At 40.1% G+C, this 18,963-nt stretch overlaps 1 protein-coding gene across 1 annotated transcript; it reads right to left on the bottom strand.

The window, feature by feature from the left end:
• Positions 1–3,894: 3,894 nt before the first annotated feature.
• Positions 3,895–17,837, bottom strand: fam83c (family with sequence similarity 83 member C). The gene is made up of 5 exons (XM_072452057.1): positions 16,950–17,837; positions 15,606–15,773; positions 14,500–14,624; positions 7,459–7,698; positions 3,895–5,901 (listed from the first exon to the last, which is right to left on the bottom strand). Exons 1-5 carry the CDS (start codon positions 17,457–17,459, stop codon positions 5,124–5,126), a joined length of 1,821 nt encoding a protein of 606 aa, XP_072308158.1. The 5' UTR covers positions 17,460–17,837; the 3' UTR covers positions 3,895–5,123.
• Between the last annotated feature and the right edge of the window lie 1,126 nt (positions 17,838–18,963).

Genomic DNA, 18,963 nt, shown 5'->3' with positions numbered 1-18,963 from the left:
GCTGGAGAAAGTTGTTTTGCATCCACAAACTGATCTGTTGGATGCAGTGACAGAGTGAATCTACTGGTCCATATTCACCTGCCGACAGTGAAACAAAGATCTGAGTGTCGTCTGCATAATTGTAATCGGATGCATTTTCGTTGCGTATCAGCTGACCTAACGGCAGCATGTAGAGGTTAAATAGAAGGGGTCCCAGGATTGACCCTTGGGGCGCCCCACAGGTCAAGGCCTTATGGTACATCTGAGGTACCATGATACCCATTGCGCCATATATTGCTATATCGTGTATTGCATTGAACACTGATACACAAATGTCAGATAAACTTAATAACTTATTTTGGTAGTATCATTGGCCTAGTGAAACTGTAAACTCTACAGCATAATGTGTAAGCTGCACAGCTCGTAACCTGGATCTACAGTAATCACGAACAGAGGAAATTTAAAGGATGAATTGGGTTTAAAACCTTGATGACCTTTTCTCACAAGGTCAAAGGGGGGAGTGGAGGGGAATTATAATTAACTTTCAACATGTGGAAGCAAGAAAGAAGAACTGCTGACTGAAGCATATGCAAGACACTAAAGATGCAAAAGCGAGTTTTGCATTCTTGCTCTACACGATCTTATTTCATGGTTTGTTTGTGAACTGTCAATATGCAAATGTTTTGTTGTTCATTGTGTGCAGTACGTCGGCATCCTTCAACCTTTTTGTAAGTAAGTTGCTATTCATTTAAATCTGTGGATGAAAAGAAAAAAAAAAGTATGTTTTGGTTGCAAAGATGTATTTCTCAAGATTAATTTAAATTTGCAATTCATATTTTTGCTGAATTATAAACGTCACTTCATGGAATGTATAATACAATCCAATTTCCAGTCAATACAAACTCAAAGCTAAAAAATATGCTCCAGAAATGCCTGGCAGGAATTAAGATCAACATTTTCAGAAGGAGGGTCTAAGGACACGGGAGCTTGGGACATTTGTCTCAGGAGACAGGATGCTGGGACATTGTCAAGTCTTATGAACATTGTTTAATTTGTTTTTCACTGTCGCCCCTCAATGCGACTGCTGTTGTGATTTTGGGCGTTACAAAAATAAATCGAATTGAATTTTAGTGTCCAAGACCACTTTATTGAACCGATGTATCAACTAGATGGAACCTGTGTTTAGCTTTTAAAAAAGGGAGTGTCTGCAGAGCCGCGGCGCACGGCCGAAACTGACATGTTATTTTTGTGCCGGCCGCGCGCCGCGGCTCCTGAAACTGCGCCGCTATTTGACCGCGTTTTAGCGCCGTTTTAGACCGCGCCGGGTTAAGGTTATGGTTAAGGTTAGGGTTAGGGTTAAGGTTAGGGTTAAGGTTAGGGTTAAGGTTAAGGTTAGGGTTAGGGTTAGGGTTAAGGTTAGGGTTAAGGTTAAGGTTAGGGTTAAGGTTAAGGTTAGGGTTAGGGTTAGGGTTAAGGTTAGGGTTAAGGTTAAGGTTAGGGTTAAGGTTAGGGTTAAGGTTAAGGTTAGGGTTAGGGTTAGGGTTAAGGTTAGGGTTAGGGTTAAGGTTAGGGTTAAGGTTAAGGTTAGGGTTAGGGTTAGGGTTAAGGTTAGGGTTAAGGTTAAGGTTAGGGTTAAGGTTAGGGTTAAGGTTAAGGTTAGGGTTAGGGTTAGGGTTAAGGTTAAGGTTAGGGTTAGCCATGAGGCTATAACGGGCTATAAGGGTATGCCGCGGTCCCTGAAACTGCGCGGCAATTTGACCGCTTTAAAAATATGTCAGAAAATTGTGTCTTTTGTACAGTTTCAGGCCAGGCTCTCCCACATCCATCCAACTCACAGACATTACGAGATCAAAAGATATAGCCTTGCCACACCAAAGTTTTCACAGAGCTCTCCTTGTCAGTCTTCAGAAAATGACTCCCATTGTGACACAGATAGTGGTGAGAAGGCCTCATGCAGTGAGCACCCGCCACTCCACACTGGCTCCTGGCTGCAGAGGAGAGAGAGAGACTCGGACACTTTCAGAGCTCTCGGGTTACACAGACGACGGTGCACCAGCAGGCGTCCTCTCTGCTGCTGTTATCACCCTGAAAGTGCTCATGTCAGCTAAGTAACAACACATAAAGGGCACTGTTCAGCTCACATTGGGTCTGTTACTGTAACTGAAAACACAAAATAATTCATGTGAGTGTAAAAATGTGTGGTGGTAGTGAAATACTGAACTTGGCAAAAGATAGTGTGATTAGAACTGGGTTTCGGAGTGATGATGATGATGAGAAATTCACATATTAATGAAAAAATATATATATTGTCAAGAATCCTCAAAAGTTGTATTCACACAAAAACTACAATAAAATCCGGACCAAAGCTGGACAAAAACCTGGGCTAAGCCAGGGCTAAACCAGGACTAGAACAGGTCCAAACCTTGTCTACATCAGAATGACAGGACCAAACAAGAACAATGAGAGCGCATCCAAAATGGTACAGATTACAGGACAATGAAACCCAGTAATTACCGGTAGTTGTTCTATCTATGTAAGTTTTAAATTTACTCCTAATGCAGGCAGTTATTTATGTATTCATTTAGTTAGACCATTATTGTTCGTGACTTGAGAAAGTAGTCCTCTCTGGCTGGTTGTCAGTGGTCAAGCCTGAAACATGACCGTCAGTCTTGTGTTACCCTATCTGCCCTATAAACCAGATACGATTCAGCTCTTTGCCTCGATCCTATGTGCCTCATACATTTCGGTATGTACATGGTGGTAGGTTATTACATGTACTGTGGACCACAAGAAAAATTGTCTCTGATGTGTGAAATATTTTGCAACGGTTCATCATTTTATTTGAATTGAAACCACATTAGTTCATACTAACTACTAACTACTCACATTGTTTGGGTCAAGAGATTTATTTTAGAAGCAAATATTACCTGGCAGAACAACTAAGTGACAAACATCTCAACTTTCCAGTGCTTGGTCTATTTAAAGCTCTGGCGGGATTATTTTTTCTAATCTTTGTTCTTGCGTTTCTACAGAAGTCACACCTTTATGAAATGGAACGAAGCACACGTCCTCTTTTAGACAACAGCACGTCACAGTCCCCCGTGTTAATAAAATTCCCAAAACAGGCTCGTAAAACAACAGAATATGGGCCTGTTACTCTGACAACCGCTCACCCTGTGTACAGCTGTGGGTTCATTGTGAGCAGCATGGCAGTCCTACAATGCATAAAATTACACCGAGACGTAATCAAAACAAGTAATGCAGATGCATGCATTCTAAAAAACTCTCCAAATCTCAGACTATCTTGATTCAATAAAATAAATACATCAGTTTAACATGCCAAAATGTAGCTTTTCCTCCACAAACAGACTTGGAAAACATCCGAAACGCTACCACTGTAAATGTATTTGTCCTCAATAGATTCAATTAGGACCAATATAAAGAGTAGCATGTCAAACTGTACTCAAATCTAAATAATCAAATGCACCTGGCACTTTTCATGGAGTTACATTGTTGACTTTGTGACCGTGACCTTTGTCATGGGCGGGATTTCCTGACAGGAAGGTCCCAGCTCTCAAGGCCGTTTAGACCAAGTTCTGTGCATTTCAAATAAACACAACAAACAGTATTTCTCTCAATAATCTTAATGTGTGTTTTTATTCCAGTATTGATCGATTCAGCTGTTCACCACAAACTACTTGTATACAACATTAAGAATAACACTTAATGTTACACAAAACACAAAAGAATTCCCTAAATGAAGTGATCCATTTCCTTTTCAGTGCTTTTGTTAAATCAGGAGCAGCTCTTTTGTCATCACACCCACATGTCATGCACGAAACTACTTTGATGTCAACTCAAGGGAATCTTCTTTGTGTTTCAGTTGCTTGCATTAAAACAACATATTTCTTATACTTTAGTTTTATACTTTTATTATAACTGTAATTCATCCAAAAGATAAGGTCATACATACATTAAACTTTACATTCACATTTTCAACTGAAGAATGATTCAGCATTAAACCAAAAGTTCTTTGCCATACTGTAAACCCAAATGTGCCGAAGTCTAAAGAATATAATGTACAATATGCACTGTATAAACATTTGTCTTCATTGACAAAACACTTCCAATGATACTACAGAATGTGCTTTTAACTCAAATTGCAATAATGTTTGTGCTTCTCAAAAGGGAGAACCTTTTCTGCACAGCCCAAGTGCAGTGTCTGTTGAGTGTCTCCTGCAGTCACTACAGTAACTGATAATTGCATATATTACTGATGTAGCATATGTCAATTATGTATTCAATGCAGGATAAATATACATTTAGGTGTAAAATCACCACAGTAAACGGTACACAATCACAACAACCCATTGTAAGAAACTCATTAAAAACTCCTGTTACTCAAATGTTATCTCAATTATCTCACTTAAAGAGTTTGGCATATTAATATTTACTACTTCCATACAATTGTTTGGAAGCACAAGCACCAGGAATGTATTACAGTATATTTACAAGCGGTGCTGTGGCTCCCATGTGCACCTGAAAACAACTGAGTCAGTGAGTTTTAAGGCAGAGTAAAGAAGGCACAGATGAAGGGAGTTTTTCCTCGAGTGTATTATAGTCAAAATGTATACAGAAAGTAAAGGTGTATTGAAGTTGTAGGTACTCTTTCAAAGTCGGACTGTGGTACATCAGCACTCAACTGACGGATACCTTTGGGTTTGGGAGTAACCCAAACCCAAATACAGCCTGTAACGCTTAGACATAACTATTTCATTCTGGATTCATTCCGTACACTGACTTGTATATCCTGTCAGGAAACTCAAACAATTACAGATTCATAATCATACATCACAGTCAGCTTACACTGTAAACAATACATTGTGCCCCTGTTGTTTTACCTTAAAATATGATGTACACTTTGTAATTTTAGGAATTTTCACTGGTTTTGAATTGTCTTAAAAATCAAGAAGCTACAGAAAGATAATTTAAGCATAACCTAAAGTAAGTAGTAAGATCATATTCTGTAAACATTAACGTTCAACTGCATGTGAAGTTTGTAATGTATGTCAGGTTAGTCACAAGACTTAGACAATATAGTGACAAAAGCCTTACGGAGTCTGTGTGCACATGTGCACTGTGGGTCAGTTGCTGCTCTTAAGCTCAAATCGACTGTACACATTCTTGGACTTCATCTTATTGTACTGGTTGACTAGGTCCAGTTTGCTGTGTCCCAGGGTCATGCGCTTCTGATCCTGGCGGTTCATGACGACGCCTGGTGAGGGAGGGGGAGGGGGGCTCTGCTGGCTCTCAGGCTCAGTCTGGGACAGGTCTGGGCCCCCCCAAGGTGACGGAGCGAGGGGAGAGGGAGACCTGCGGTAGTTGTAGTTGTCTTTTTCTTTGTTGGAGGGAGGAAGGAAGAGGTCCGACAGTTTGTTAAGGAACTGGTTGGAGGAACTACGGTTCTTGGGGTTGAGTTTGGGGTCTTGAATTGGGGAGGGGGTGGGGGCCTTCGAGTTTAGGCTAGTGTTAGGGGTGTTGGACCCATATCCACTGCTGTGGTACAAAGTGGGCTTGTGCTCGTACAAACCAAGAGCCTGGAATTTGGAAGAGGCTCCTCCAATGTTGGAGCGCATCATGTCCACTGGACTGGGCTTATTCCACTCGATTCCCATGGGTTGATAGATCGCCGATGGTCTCTCTGCAGAGGAGCTGTGATTGGCTGAGTTTTGGTTAGTTGGGGTCTGTCCACCTCTCCTCTCTGGGCTCATGTGGGAGCTGCTGTTAGATTCCTTCTTGTCGTGCGTTTGCGTGACCTTGTAGATGTTGTTCGTGGTCATTCCTGGCGCTGCCTTCACACTGGACACACTGTTGCTGGACTGGCTACTGGAGTTCTCTGAGCACACTCTGTCTCTTTGCCGGCTGCAATAAACATAGCAAACGTCAGCAAAGCCATTAAAAAATGAAACCAACAAATATTATTGTTCTGTAAAGTGTATTTCAGTGTACAGAAAGTGCTTCATTAATAAAATGTATTATAATTATCATTATGTGACGTGAGCTAGCTCCGAGTGAGCCCACCAGCCCCCCCCGCGCCCTCCGGCCGCGCTAAAGTACGGCGTGTCGTCGGTACACGTTTATATGAAAGAGGAACTTCATGAACGATCGGGACACGTGCTGGAATCGCTTTAAATTAACTTGTTTTGACTTTATTCGGCTGGATTGAGTGTTTTCGTCGTGTCGTTGCGATGTGTCTTGGCTCTGAGTCCCCCGGCTCCGGCCCTGCCCCCCGGCTCCGGCCCCGCCCCCCGGCTCCGGCCCCGCCCCCCGGCCGGTGCCGTACCGCGTTTCCACAAAGGAGGAACTCATGAAACTGCTGAGAACTGTCGTCTTACCCGGAGATCGTCACGTTATCCCGTCGCAATACTGACCTAACCTAATACTGATGTGCAATTCTGTCGTATGTGCAATTGCTGTTGGAATTCATGTGCAATTACTGTGAAATTACTGTGAAATTCATGTGCAATCTATGTGCTGTCGTGACACATATTCATGTGCAATTACTGTCGGGATCACATGAAATGGTATTTATTTATTTATTTATTTGTCTATGGGAGTTTTTATTTATTTATAGGAGATCTTCTACTGAAAGTGTTTTTCAGACTTCCTATAAGTGATCTGTTCTTCTGTATCTACCTCTGTATCTACCTGCGTTGCACCAATGAAATTTCCCCATGTGGGACAATAAAAGGAATATCTTATTAATTTCCACAACACAAAAAATTATAAACATTATAAACATTTAGGAACAGAACAAAGATAATCAGTTCAACTGTGTATGAACCCAAAGTCTGTATCAGTGACAAATGTGAGCATACTGATCCACCCTGGCTGTGTGAAGGAAAGGTTTCGCAGGTCTTTCCTTCCTGTTGCTGTCAGACTTTATAACAAACACTGTTAGTCCTGAACACTTGCAATACTGTCATATTCATGTGCAATTACTGTCGTCATTCATGTGCAATTACTGTGCAATTACTGTGCAATTCATGCGCAATTACTGTCGTGACACATATTCATGTGCAATTACTGTCGTGGTCACATGCAATGGTATTTATTTATTTTTATCTTTATTATTTTTCCCCTCCATCCCTTGTTTGGAAATGGGAGGTTTTGTCAATAGGAGTTTTTGTTTATAAGAGATCTTCTATTGAGAGTGTTTTTCAAACTTCCTATAAGTTATCTGTTCTTTTCTTCTGTATGTACCTCTGTATCTACCTGCGTTGCAACAATGAAATTTCCCCATGTGTGGACAATAAAGGATTATCTTATCTTATTTTGATGTATTCTGAGCTCTTACAGGCAAAATGCCATTATCACTATTGACAATTTTCAACGTTTTGATTTCAGCTGCATAGTCTCTATACCGGCCAGATTTGTCAGCACTTACTGTCACCAATACAAGAACTAAAGCTTGATTACCTGTCAGAGAGTAGGTCAAGCCCCATGACCGGCCCCATCCCCATGTTGAGGCCCATGCCCGGCATCATTGCCTGGTACGAAGGGTAGTAGGGCATGCCCTCGTCTTCAGGGTTGAAGAAACAGTCGATGATCTGAGAGTCGGCGTACAAACAGCGAAACTCTCGATCGAAACTGTCCGTGATTCTACCAGAGAAATGCATCATCATGTTACTGTGCACCTGGGCCGACAACCAGGTGAAGCTGCAAGAGAACACAAAGAAAAAGGCAGTCAGTACAAGCTGCAGTAATGTCCACATTTTCAAGGAAACATGTTTAATATATACAATTCCCCATGATTATGCTGTGAGCGTCACACTCACTATGGTCACAACAAAATATAATTTGCATTTCCTTTGAATCAACTTGTCATTGGAATGTTCTCTCTGGTCCCGCCCAGTTTTGTTTTTGTTTTATGTTTAAAAAAAAAAAAAAAAAAAAGGAAATAAAGGAAATGTAGCCACTGTGGGGTTCGTTTCCAGCCTCGGCTCTGTCGTAGTTCACTACTTCAAAGTTTCATGCAATAGACTCTGTTACCATACCATACCATTAAAATGAGAGATGGCAGAAAAGACTTTTATACAAACTGGATTTTGTATCTGTGTCATACAAGAAGACGTAGTTTGATTTGATGGCAAGTCTCATCACAATATTATGTCTTCTGCGTTAATCTATACGTTGAATAAATAGCAGATGTTCACAACCAAAATATTAATAAAAAACAAAAGCTCTTAAGAAACAAATGACTCAACAATATGGCATGTGGCTGTATGACATTTCATCCACTAATTGAAATAAGCCTCAATTACACGGATTTAACTTTCTTACTCAGATCAAGACAGTGTCAAAAGAGAGACAAGAAAAAAAATAATAATAATAATGAGCACTGAGTTTTCTACCTGTGAGAAGCTGCTTCTGTCAACACTGAGCCTTCTGAATAGTGAGAAGGAAATCTAGACTAAACACTCCATTACTGCGATAAACTCCTCTCACGCATTTGAGGTCCCAACTTCCCACAAACAAGTTGAGCTAGCACATTGACAGCACATGTGAGAGACAAGGCATCTAGTTGGAAAGTGTACAGCTAAAACGTTGGTGGCAGATGCTTTCTTTTTAACATTTCAGCATCGATTGACACTTAGAGAGCTTTTATATAATGTCAAAAACAGCCCCAGTCGACCCTGAGGCGCCTTGTAGCGTCTCAACAGTATTTTAAACTTTTATGTTGATTAAGTTCTCATACAGACGCAATAACAGCACAGTGGTTCCAATAAGATAACGCCCCACTGTACAATTTAAATGTCAAAACTACTGATAAACTTTTTTATCACAGGATGAGACGAGCAGAGACAGTTCCTCTGTAGCAATGAAACACTTCAAACTGGAAGAGCAGCTTTGCGCGTAAATCACTCTTTTACAGGCCATGGTGACAGTCCTCTCTAACCTCTTCTGCAAGTCATAACTTAATTTCACTTTCAAGCTACACAATATTAATTTGATATTTTCAAACGCATCATTAAGTAGTTCAAGCAGACGTGTAAAGTGGCAGATACAGTACTTTGCAGTACAGTGAAGTAGCAGAAAGGAGAGATAAAAAAACAAAACAATATTTGCCCTGACTGAATGCACTGGCACGGCTCCAGAACCTCGCCCTTCATTCCATAAGCAGCATAAAGACATGAGCCTGACCTACCCAGCTGCACGTAACAACAGCTCAACGTGAACACACAGCACCTGGCGCCAGGGAACAGGGCTGGAAAAGTCATGATAACTCAAAGAAGAACTAGAAAATTGTTTGGGGCCGTTACAATCATATTTGTGATTTATGTTGTGTATCAAGATTCAGTCACAGGGCACATTTGAGACCCCCAGGAAGAATGGATGAATTACAGGATAAGCCTTTGATTTTTCATAAGAAGTCAGAATATTTTGCTGTTTGCAGAGGACAATTTATTACTAGTCTGAGTGTATTATGGGTGTTTTAGGTCAGCTAAGCAAGATGAATCATGACATTATTTTGTAAATCGTGAAATGGCCATGAACATAAATCTGTGACACCTGAAAATTACTTTATTCAAAAAGCATTCCATTTATGAGTGTCATATTTTTGTAGAAAAAGGTCTGAGCTGTAGAGAAATATAAAGGAACAGGTTCTAAATAAAACACTTTTTATTTACACTTTTATGAGTTTTTTACCAACTTGTTTACTACCCTTACTACTCTCGAGGATTTTGGGCGTTACAAAAATAAATTGAATTGAATAACTTAGATTGTAATTTGACACTTTTTATGAAAACATGAGTTTCAAAATATCTCAATTTCAAACCTGTTTTTCTTTTTTAATTAGAAAATACATTTCTGTACATAATTAACACAGATTTGGCTGTGGATCTTAGTGACCTTTACTATTTGAACAACATAAAATTTCCAAACCCCAATCTAACAAAAGGAGAGCCGAGTCCTCTCGCCCGTCTCACCCTCCTGTCTGCTTCTGGATCCACCTTTTCACCTCTTCTTCCTCTCCAGTTCTCTCTTGTTTCCCTCCCTTCTTCTCCCTTTCCTTTGCCAATCCATGAGTTTTCATTCTGAATTCTGAACATGAATTATTTTACATATTTTGCTTTCAATTTGACGTTTCAAAGTGCGAGTGTCACAACATGATACAGTCTAGATCTGGCTCATAAAGTAAGACATTTACAATAATATTTTAGTAGGTGAAAAACGTTATTGCATAATACATTGTTGTTGAGAAAACTGGGACATTCAAGGTTACACTTCTTAGCAAACTGGTGGGTTTGTCAACTCCTCACTCGTCAACCTGAAATGTCAACTCCGTCACACACTGAAGTTGACGTTATAAATTATGTAATCTATGCTGTATTTAAGTATATTATATGCAGCTTAAACCACAAAATGACTATTTAACGAAACAAAATTCTTAGTTCAGAGGTAATATATTATCATCATATTATTATCAGAGTTGACAAAAGTGCAAGTTTTTCCTTTATAAAAAAATATGTTGTATGATTGTTCCATTGGTGAGCTGCCTCGGTGACCACACTAAAGGTCAGTTTACACTTTCCAGCTGTGACTGCAGGAATATCAGCAAAGTTTGTCTTAAATATAAAAAAAAAAGTTTAGAAGTTACCAGCCTGTGACCCTTAGAAATTAAGATGATGAATGTATTATTTTCTTTTTATTTATTGAAATACAAAACAACTGTTGGATTGGACTCGCTTTGCCCCCCGTGAATGTCGCCATTTGAACCTTGGACTTGTCTTATCTCTACTCAGAACCACTCGAATTAATAAAAAACAACTGTTGCTATTTTTATAAACATGCAGTGTACTATTGACCACCAGCATATAGTCCTTCAGAGGTTTCCATCAGCAACCCTCGATTCCATAAACTTTGAACAGCCATGGTCTTAGTCCAAGAAGTACACTGTGTCCTTGTAGTCACAGTTTTTCAAAAAAGGAACAGTAAAAAGCTGTTGTAATATGAATTTTAGTAGCATTTTTGAAACCGGAAACAAAATTGACTGGATATTAAAGCAATCAGCAGTTACAACCAAGAGTGCGATGGGAAGGTGACGAAGAAACAAGTTATTATCAGCACTCCTTCTTGTGACACGAACTTGATAAAGTCCCTCGAGTTCCGCAGTTTTGTTTGTCTGGCAACTTCACTGGTACAGTACTATCACACACAACCCCCAGGACCAAAGAACAAACTGAAAATAAAGCTGAGTCTAAGCTCAGATGTCAGTGACGTGATTTCCGTACTATTTTTAATTGACTATTTTTCATAAACATGGTTTAACTAGGAAGGAAAACAAATACTTTTTTCTGGTTAACTTTTGCAAAAAGAAAATAATAATCAAAAACATTATCCCAAATACTCTAATCTAATCTTAATTAACCAAAAATTCCAGTAGTTTCACTCCCAAGTTTAATCAGCATTTTAAACAAGGCTAACACTTGGCTCAAACACTATTTGAAATAGTTTATTACTACGTTTAGGAAAATTCGGCAAAAGAACATCATATTTACAGTAATTGCAACTTTCTATTCTTCTCTTCCTCAGCAGATATTTCTGAAGTATTTTGATCATAACAGTTCCAGATTGGTCCAGATGCACACTCTGTGGTGCACATTATCACGTGTCACTGGGACACACTGGCTCTGGGCTTCTGCACTAATCCAGGGCTGTCATTCTGAGCCAGCAGCAAATGTCATTCCTGCACAAAGAATGCTGCAGAACACCTGATCTGCCCTCTTTGTTTATGACAAGCTCTTTTGAAGCTGTAATGGCAAAAATAAGGCAAGGAAGCGAGTTGCTTTGTCTCAATGTTAAGGTGATTTAATCAGGCGTCTCTCTCTCTCTCTCTCTCTCTGGTACATTACATGATCAGTTCCTTCCTTCGTGCCAGGTCCCTCCATATATATGTACATTAGTCACATGACCCAACACACACGGAAAGTTATCAGTCACTCAGGTGGGGCGAGGGGTTAGGGGTTTCAAGAAGGAGACAGTGGATAACATTTGCATTAATTCAATTCACATGTCTTGCTGTCTTTGTCCTAGTGTGAAACCAAACGGGGGCCTGGCCCTGGGGCATCCTGGATGTCCGGACATGTACATGTCCAGGCAAGGAGGGGTTGTGTCAGGCTGTGACTTTGGGTGTTTAAAAATAAATTGAATTGAAATAGAATTTAATCAAAAATTGAAAATTTGAAATTGAAATTCCACAACAAAGCAACTTGGATGTGAAGACTTTTTAGTCCACACACAAGCTTCTAATCATTTCTGTTTCAGTTTAAAGAAATATAGAAAACAACAGATTTACCACTAATCCCATCATTTGGGGAAAATGATCCAAATCTGCCCTATAAATTGTTCTCAAGACATCGACAGCGCTTCAGCCATTGTATGCACTAAGCTCTAAATGTATTCTGAACAGATTATATTAACATCCGTTCCCACTTCTCATGGAGTTTGCTTTCAGGCCATTTGGGTTGTGGGTTGTGTTGCTCTTTATTACCAAGCGCAGAAGTTAATATGGAGCATATATAAATGGTTTGTGGTTAAACAGGTTTCCTAATCTTTCTATTTTTCATCTACTCGCAGTCACTCCCTATTTTGCATTTTTAGAAGCTCAGCGCATTAGTCTATACTTAATACGTGATATGTATTTTATAAGTTATATCTATGTATACATTGCTGTTATTACCAGGTAACACAAAGTACTAACATTAAATGATTACAGTCCCTCCATGTTTTATACTACTTACTACATACAGTATGCAGAGTAGTGCAAGTAACTTTTTCAAGAAATTGTACTTCTCTGAGTAGTTTTCTTTCTTCTATTTATTTTTGGCCTGTCAGCTTTATTAGACAGGACAACGTGAAATGGGGACGAGACCAGGGAAAGACACTGCAGCAAACTGCCGAGAGACGGATTCAAAGCGCCACTTGATACCCACTTGCCCACCGAGCGGCACTGGAGTCGTTTTCATACGCCATACTTTTACTCCTACTCAATTAATATTTCAGTGTCTCTGTACTCTAACTTGAGTAAAAGTGTTGATTACTCTACTGTCGTTCTTGCACTCCTCCTTCAGATATATAGAATTTTAGGTCTATTTAAACATCCTAGACTTGGTACTGCAGACTTTTTCTCTAACCGCAAATCATCTCAATGCGTTTGACTCGTGGATCTATTAATGATCACTTGAAGCCGCCATATTTGTTTTGTCTTCAGCACATGCGCATTGTCTTTGTGTTACTCTTCAACAGCGTCACCAAGGAACCTGACGTATTACAACGTTTTCAGACGTGTTGTGTGTGGATGCATACATTTTTTTAAGAGTTTAAGAAGGTATCGCCGTTTTGCCTCCGCTCGGATGTGCCCTATTTAATCGGTTGATTGTGTTTCATTTGCCCAGGATAAGCTAGTCAACTAATTATTCTAAGTAGTAAGGGAAAACAGCAAAAAGGAAAATACATGGAGTGAGTAAGATGAAGATTTAGGAGTGAATCATGAATCTGCTTTTTATGTATGAATACACTTTTTTTGTTGTACTTTTCTGTTTAAATGAAGGTTTTGCCATTTCTGTCATGTTTTTGTGATTTTAATGCATTTTTTCCTGTTTTGTGAAGCACTTTGAATTGCCGAATTGCCTTATGTACGAATTGTGCTCTACAAATAGTGCGGGTTTGGTCTCGTGAGTGCAGTTTGGATCAGATACATTATAATATCATAGAGATGAGAGCTTTTATCAGTTTCACACCATATTCATCTGCATGAAATAGCTTTAGTCTAAGATGATTTTCTTTAGTTGACTACAGTCCAGACTGTTACTCTTACAATTAATTTTGCTTGAGTAGGTAATATTTTTGCTTATTTTCAGTTGAGTAATATATCAATGAACTAGAACTTTTACTTAATAATAAAGCAGTGATATCATTCTAATGTTTGACTACTCTATACAACAACAATATATCAAACATTACAAAATATACAGAACTTTCAGGATCATACAAACTTGACAGACAACAATAGGACCTATTTCAAATCTATTGAACATTGCATTTTACACTGTATCATTTTTAAATAGTGGTTTTGAATAACAAAAAGGGGTTCTGGTAAAACGTATTTCAGTCCCCCTCCGTGCTCTGCAGCCTGTTGTCCAAGCAACACTGCATAAATCCACTTGAATGTGCCCATGTGCATTCTGTGCCAGGAGCCGGGGGTAACAGGTTTGTGCCTGCAGTGTGGCACCAGTGAGGGCTAACAGTCCTCACACACGTTCTGCTACAAACGCCAAGCTTCACAAGTGACAGAGTCTGTGCAGCTCCATCTGAATATTATATTGTCTCAACTCGGCCCCTTTTTCTCAAAGATAGTAACAATTGTTTTAAATAAACTGTATTTGCAGAAAGTAATGTACAATCCCATAAAGCCTAGGTGGTATCACAAGCATTGACCCCTGTGAGCGTTCCTACCTGTATGACCCTGCGATGACCTCTTCACAGTCGATAATCAAGAACTTCTCCAGCACTTGACCAGTGAATTTCTTTCCACTTTTGGTGCAGTACGTGTCCCCACATACACTTCGAATCCGTATGTGCTGAGCAACACACAAGCACAAGCACAAACACAATAAACAAAAGCACACAAAATACTTGCAATGTAAAGGAAAAGGGAAGATACAAAATATCCAACAGAGTTCATACTATTGGCTAATATACTGGCTTGGCCACATGGCTGACTTCTGCTCCTAAAACAAGCATTTACTGACACAGGACTGAGTGTGGACCTCTCAATTAAAAATACTCACATGACTAATGACGATAAGTAAATGGTTAAACCTCAGTCTCAATTAAAATCAGATGAATTGCATAGCCCAATTTAATTTAATAATAATATAAATTGTAAAAACAATGTTGAACTTAAGTATGACAAAAAACACAAGAAACAATGCCCAAAAGGAAGAAGAAAAAACCTTGTTGGAGTCACTAACCCAATAGTCAGAATCAGAATTACTTTTATTCATCCCAAGGGGGAATTCTTTTGATTACAGACATGCAATGGACCAGTAGAAGATAATATAAATTCTAAAAATAAGAGAAGATCACAATAGAATAACATGGATAAAATACAATAGATAAGATTTCAATCAACTGAACCCTTCCTGTATAAAGGAATCTGTAATCTGTTTTTAAGCACCTACCCCTCACTGATGGATAATGATTCCCATTCACATGCATGTGTGTGTGACCTTGTTGATTGACAAAACTAATTTGATCAATCTAGTTTTACAGTACAAGCAGCAAAATCCATATTCAAAAGCACAAAGTACTTACTGTGCTTTTGAAAGAGTAAAGATGCAGCTGCTAAATGCACTTGCAGACCAGCTTAGGCCTGCGCTTCGACAACAACACGTTACTGTTCTACAGTTGGACACACAGTCGGAAGGTATGTTACGCAATATTCTCCATGACTTCTTCCTGACTCACACTTTTTGGAGGTTTTGAAGGTTATACTGGACTTGTGTAATACTCCTCTCACCTACATGTTCTCTTTAAGGTCACTGTCAATATACACTTACACTCAGGTGTGAGTTCTGGATGTCCAGCGCAGAGCACATGTCTGTGAAGGAGCTCAGGTTCTTCTCATCCAGTAGAATATACACTGGCACCTTTCGCTTGTTTGATGCCTCCATGAGGTCACACAACAGGTCCACATCGGTGAAGACATCCATCACCACCGCTATCACCTACAACAATACAACCAGCAAGTTATTGCAATCATATGGACAATTTTAAAGTTTGCCAGTCATGAGTTCTCTATATTCTATTGAGTGAGGAGTGACACAATACCACTAATTGTTAACAGAGTATAACCTCTCAAGTGTTTCTAGCGTATAAAATGCATGAGTCTTGCACAAACAACAGGTATGCACACACAGGCGGGTTAAGACAGGCCCAGGCTCACAGTTAATGGACCTGTGTGCACAAGAGAAGTTAAAAAAGACTAATGAGAGCTGTGGGATGTGATCAGAGACTGATATACAGTGATAGTCCAGAGAGGAGTTGTGTGCATATAGGTTACATGGTCATTCACCTGAGAGAGGCACTGCTGACTCTGCACAATGTGTCTACGTTTAACCGAATATATGCTACAAAATTAGTTTTTCAGTTCTCAAAAGGTATGGGTATTTTATCAGTCCTGACCGCAAGATGATTTATTAATACATGAGAAGTGTCTGTGAAGTGGTGACTCATGCAGCTTGTGCTGGATGTTCTGCCATATCACAGACTGGATTCTTATTCTCTTTTAGCATTCAGCCCCAGACAGGTTGTGTTGTAACTGGGTGCTTAAAGATATGCATTGTTTTTTGTAACATCAGATCAGTGTGAACACTTTTCTGTGTATGTAAAGGTGGTGACTGTGGGACAGAGCAGGCCAAACCTGAAGCAGGGCCAATTTGTTTGTAAGCAAACCAAGTGGAAACTACTGGAGAGTGGAAATAGTTCACTAGCACAGGTCACAGAAGAACACGTGAGCCGGATGATGTGGAGTGAGTTATTCAACAACATAGTAATAAAATAAATCTGAATTGGTAAATTGTTTCATTGTGTAAATGACTGTAGTACAGTGGCTTACACATGTAGCCCTCCCTATACACTTTAAAGTAGAGTATATAAATAGTGTAATAAATGCCTAAGAAAGTTGCATAAAGCCATTCTGGTTTGTTAAGAATCATTAATCGTCTGCAGTTAATCTAAGTCTCGTGTGCTATTTATAGTGCCTAATCTGGACTGTAAATTATAATACGGTGCAGTCTGGAGGGCAAAGGTGGGATGAACAGTACATCCGTAGCAGTGGTCTATAGTCACTGTAAGAGATCTGTGTGGGACACAACATGAGTCGTACAGTCAGCTGACTCTACCTTCTTTGCCTTGTTGATAAGGGACCTTATCAGGTCCTTCACATTGTGGGACTTGTCTCTCTGAAAGTAGATCTGCGTCTCGGATGGTCCATAGCGTGCAGGCGGCTCGGGCCAGCCCAGCTCCAGCATGGGGGGCTCCTCGTCTGACATCATGGGAAAGTACGTCCCGGAGGTGAGCTCCGACACTGCGTCCCCATCCCCAAAGTCCCGGTCATTGGGGCTGGTGCCGTTGGAGTCCAAACACGTTTTGGCCGCGTTCTGCGTAATATAGCGGATCTCCAAAGGGGAAAGGAACGTAACCTCCCGCTCCTCGGCCAAAACCCGGCGGTACTCCTTCTCCCCTTGCTCCAGCAGTGCGTCCGTGGCCAGGCGCGCAGCTTCATTGTGGCTGAGCTCCAAAGTGGAGCCTTGTCGCCACGGGTTCTTCACCTCTTCCAGCCGCGACGCGAGCTTCCCGAGCGGTTTACGGCCGTTTGAAGATGGCCTAAGGCCCTCGGAGCTTATCATCATCTCTGCAAACTGATCCAAAAGTCCAACTAACTAAGAAATAAACTTCTTCACACAAAGAAACTAGCCCTTTTGTATGAACATGATTAAAAACAAAAGGAAACGTTAATTTCTGAGTCACAGAAGAAAACAAAAGCGGATTATAAAACTAGTTGCTGGAGACGGACAAAGTACAGCTCTAAACAGTGACAAGAGTCAACGTGACGTGTCCCTCGCTCACACTGTCTAGCGTGAGCTCAAATGGCAATGCAGGAAATAATCCAAACAAGAAGAGCTCCGTCCTGTGTGCGCTGTAATGGTCCTGGCTTCTCCAGTTGCCCGTCTGTTGTGTGTAATCCCAGGAGCCCCTGTGCGCAGGCGGACAACTCTTCTCTGCCTCAGCGAAGTGCGCGTCCGTGTCTCACGTGCGCGCGACTCTCACCTGTCGCCTACCTGCACGCCATTGGTTCTTTTGCACAAGCCGCGCCCACTTTACGCCCCTCCCTCGCGCGGGTCCCTCCCCTGCTCTCGTCAGTCTGGTCTGTCCGCTCTGAGTGTGGATGAAATGCGCCACTCCTTGGTGCAGTTCACAAATTAAATAAGCCTATTACTGTGGGATTTTGAGAGTCTGATTTTGAATACGACCCCCTCAAAAACAAATGCACATTTCAAAGCTGAAAGATATTTAATTTGGTGATGGCAAATCCGTGTTGGGCTAACTAGACTTTGACCTAAAGCTTTGGACAAAGAGCGACAAGCCTAATACCCCTGGGCCCGTTTTATATAATAATTATAATACTTTTCTTTTTGATCCCTGCCTACTTTGAACAGAAGGATATAGTCAAAAACTGTCTACATAAATGAACAAAATAGAGAATAGTAATAGACATAGCTATAGGGCGATGTTTCATGGATCTGTCAGTCCACTCGGTCTCCAGCTAGTACAAACTAATAAAGTTTATATTTATAAGCTAATGAAGCTTATACTTCCCGCTTATTCAAATCTAATTTATAAACAACTGAATTGACGCATGTCACCCAACAAAAACAATTAATTTTATGAAAAACATTTTATTTTTATAATCACATAAATCCAACATCGTCCCAAGGCAAGGCAAGTTTATTTGTAGAGCACATTTCATACACAAGGCAATTCAAAGTGCTTCACACAGCAGGAAAAATGCATTAAAATCACAAAGAAATTACAGAAACAGAAGTACAATAAAAATCAACTAAATAAAAAATAAAAATAAAAAACACCTAGCCAAATCCAAATTTATTGGACCACATTGGCAGACATTTCTGACACTCCCACAAGGTTCTGACCTAGTAATTTATAAAATCATTATGTAGCTGCTATTCTTGTCTCAGAAATGACACGTTGAGGCGTAATGATAAGCTTCAGCGAGGTCACACACAGAGAGTGCCTCATATTGTGCCCTAACTGTAACCTTTTCTTTTTGAGTGATTTTACCTTGTTCCTTGTGAGAGTGTGTTTGGTCATGTGTTGCTCCATCCTTGATAAAAT

This window comes from Eucyclogobius newberryi, unplaced genomic scaffold, assembly GCF_026437365.1.
Source record: "Eucyclogobius newberryi isolate DKJ021-1_F unplaced genomic scaffold, fEucNew1.0.hap1 SCAF_19, whole genome shotgun sequence".
Taxonomy (NCBI): domain Eukaryota; kingdom Metazoa; phylum Chordata; class Actinopteri; order Gobiiformes; family Gobiidae; genus Eucyclogobius; species Eucyclogobius newberryi.
Note: the sequence above shows the minus strand (reverse complement) of the source record. Positions and strands in the feature narration are given on the sequence as shown.

What these genes read in the sequence shown, in the direction of transcription:
- fam83c (XM_072452057.1), bottom strand. Translation starts at nt 17,459, where the DNA reads ATGATGATAAGCTCCGAGGGCCTTAGGCCATCTTCAAACGGCCGTAAA. An exon ending in TTATCAACAAGGCAAAGAAG is followed by an intron (nt 15,774 to 16,949) that starts GTAGAGTCAGCT and finishes GTATTGTTGTAG; the next exon opens with GTGATAGCGGTGGTGATGGA. An exon ending in TCCAGAACTCACACCTGAGT is followed by an intron (nt 14,625 to 15,605) that starts GTAAGTGTATAT and finishes TGTGTTGCTCAG; the next exon opens with CACATACGGATTCGAAGTGT.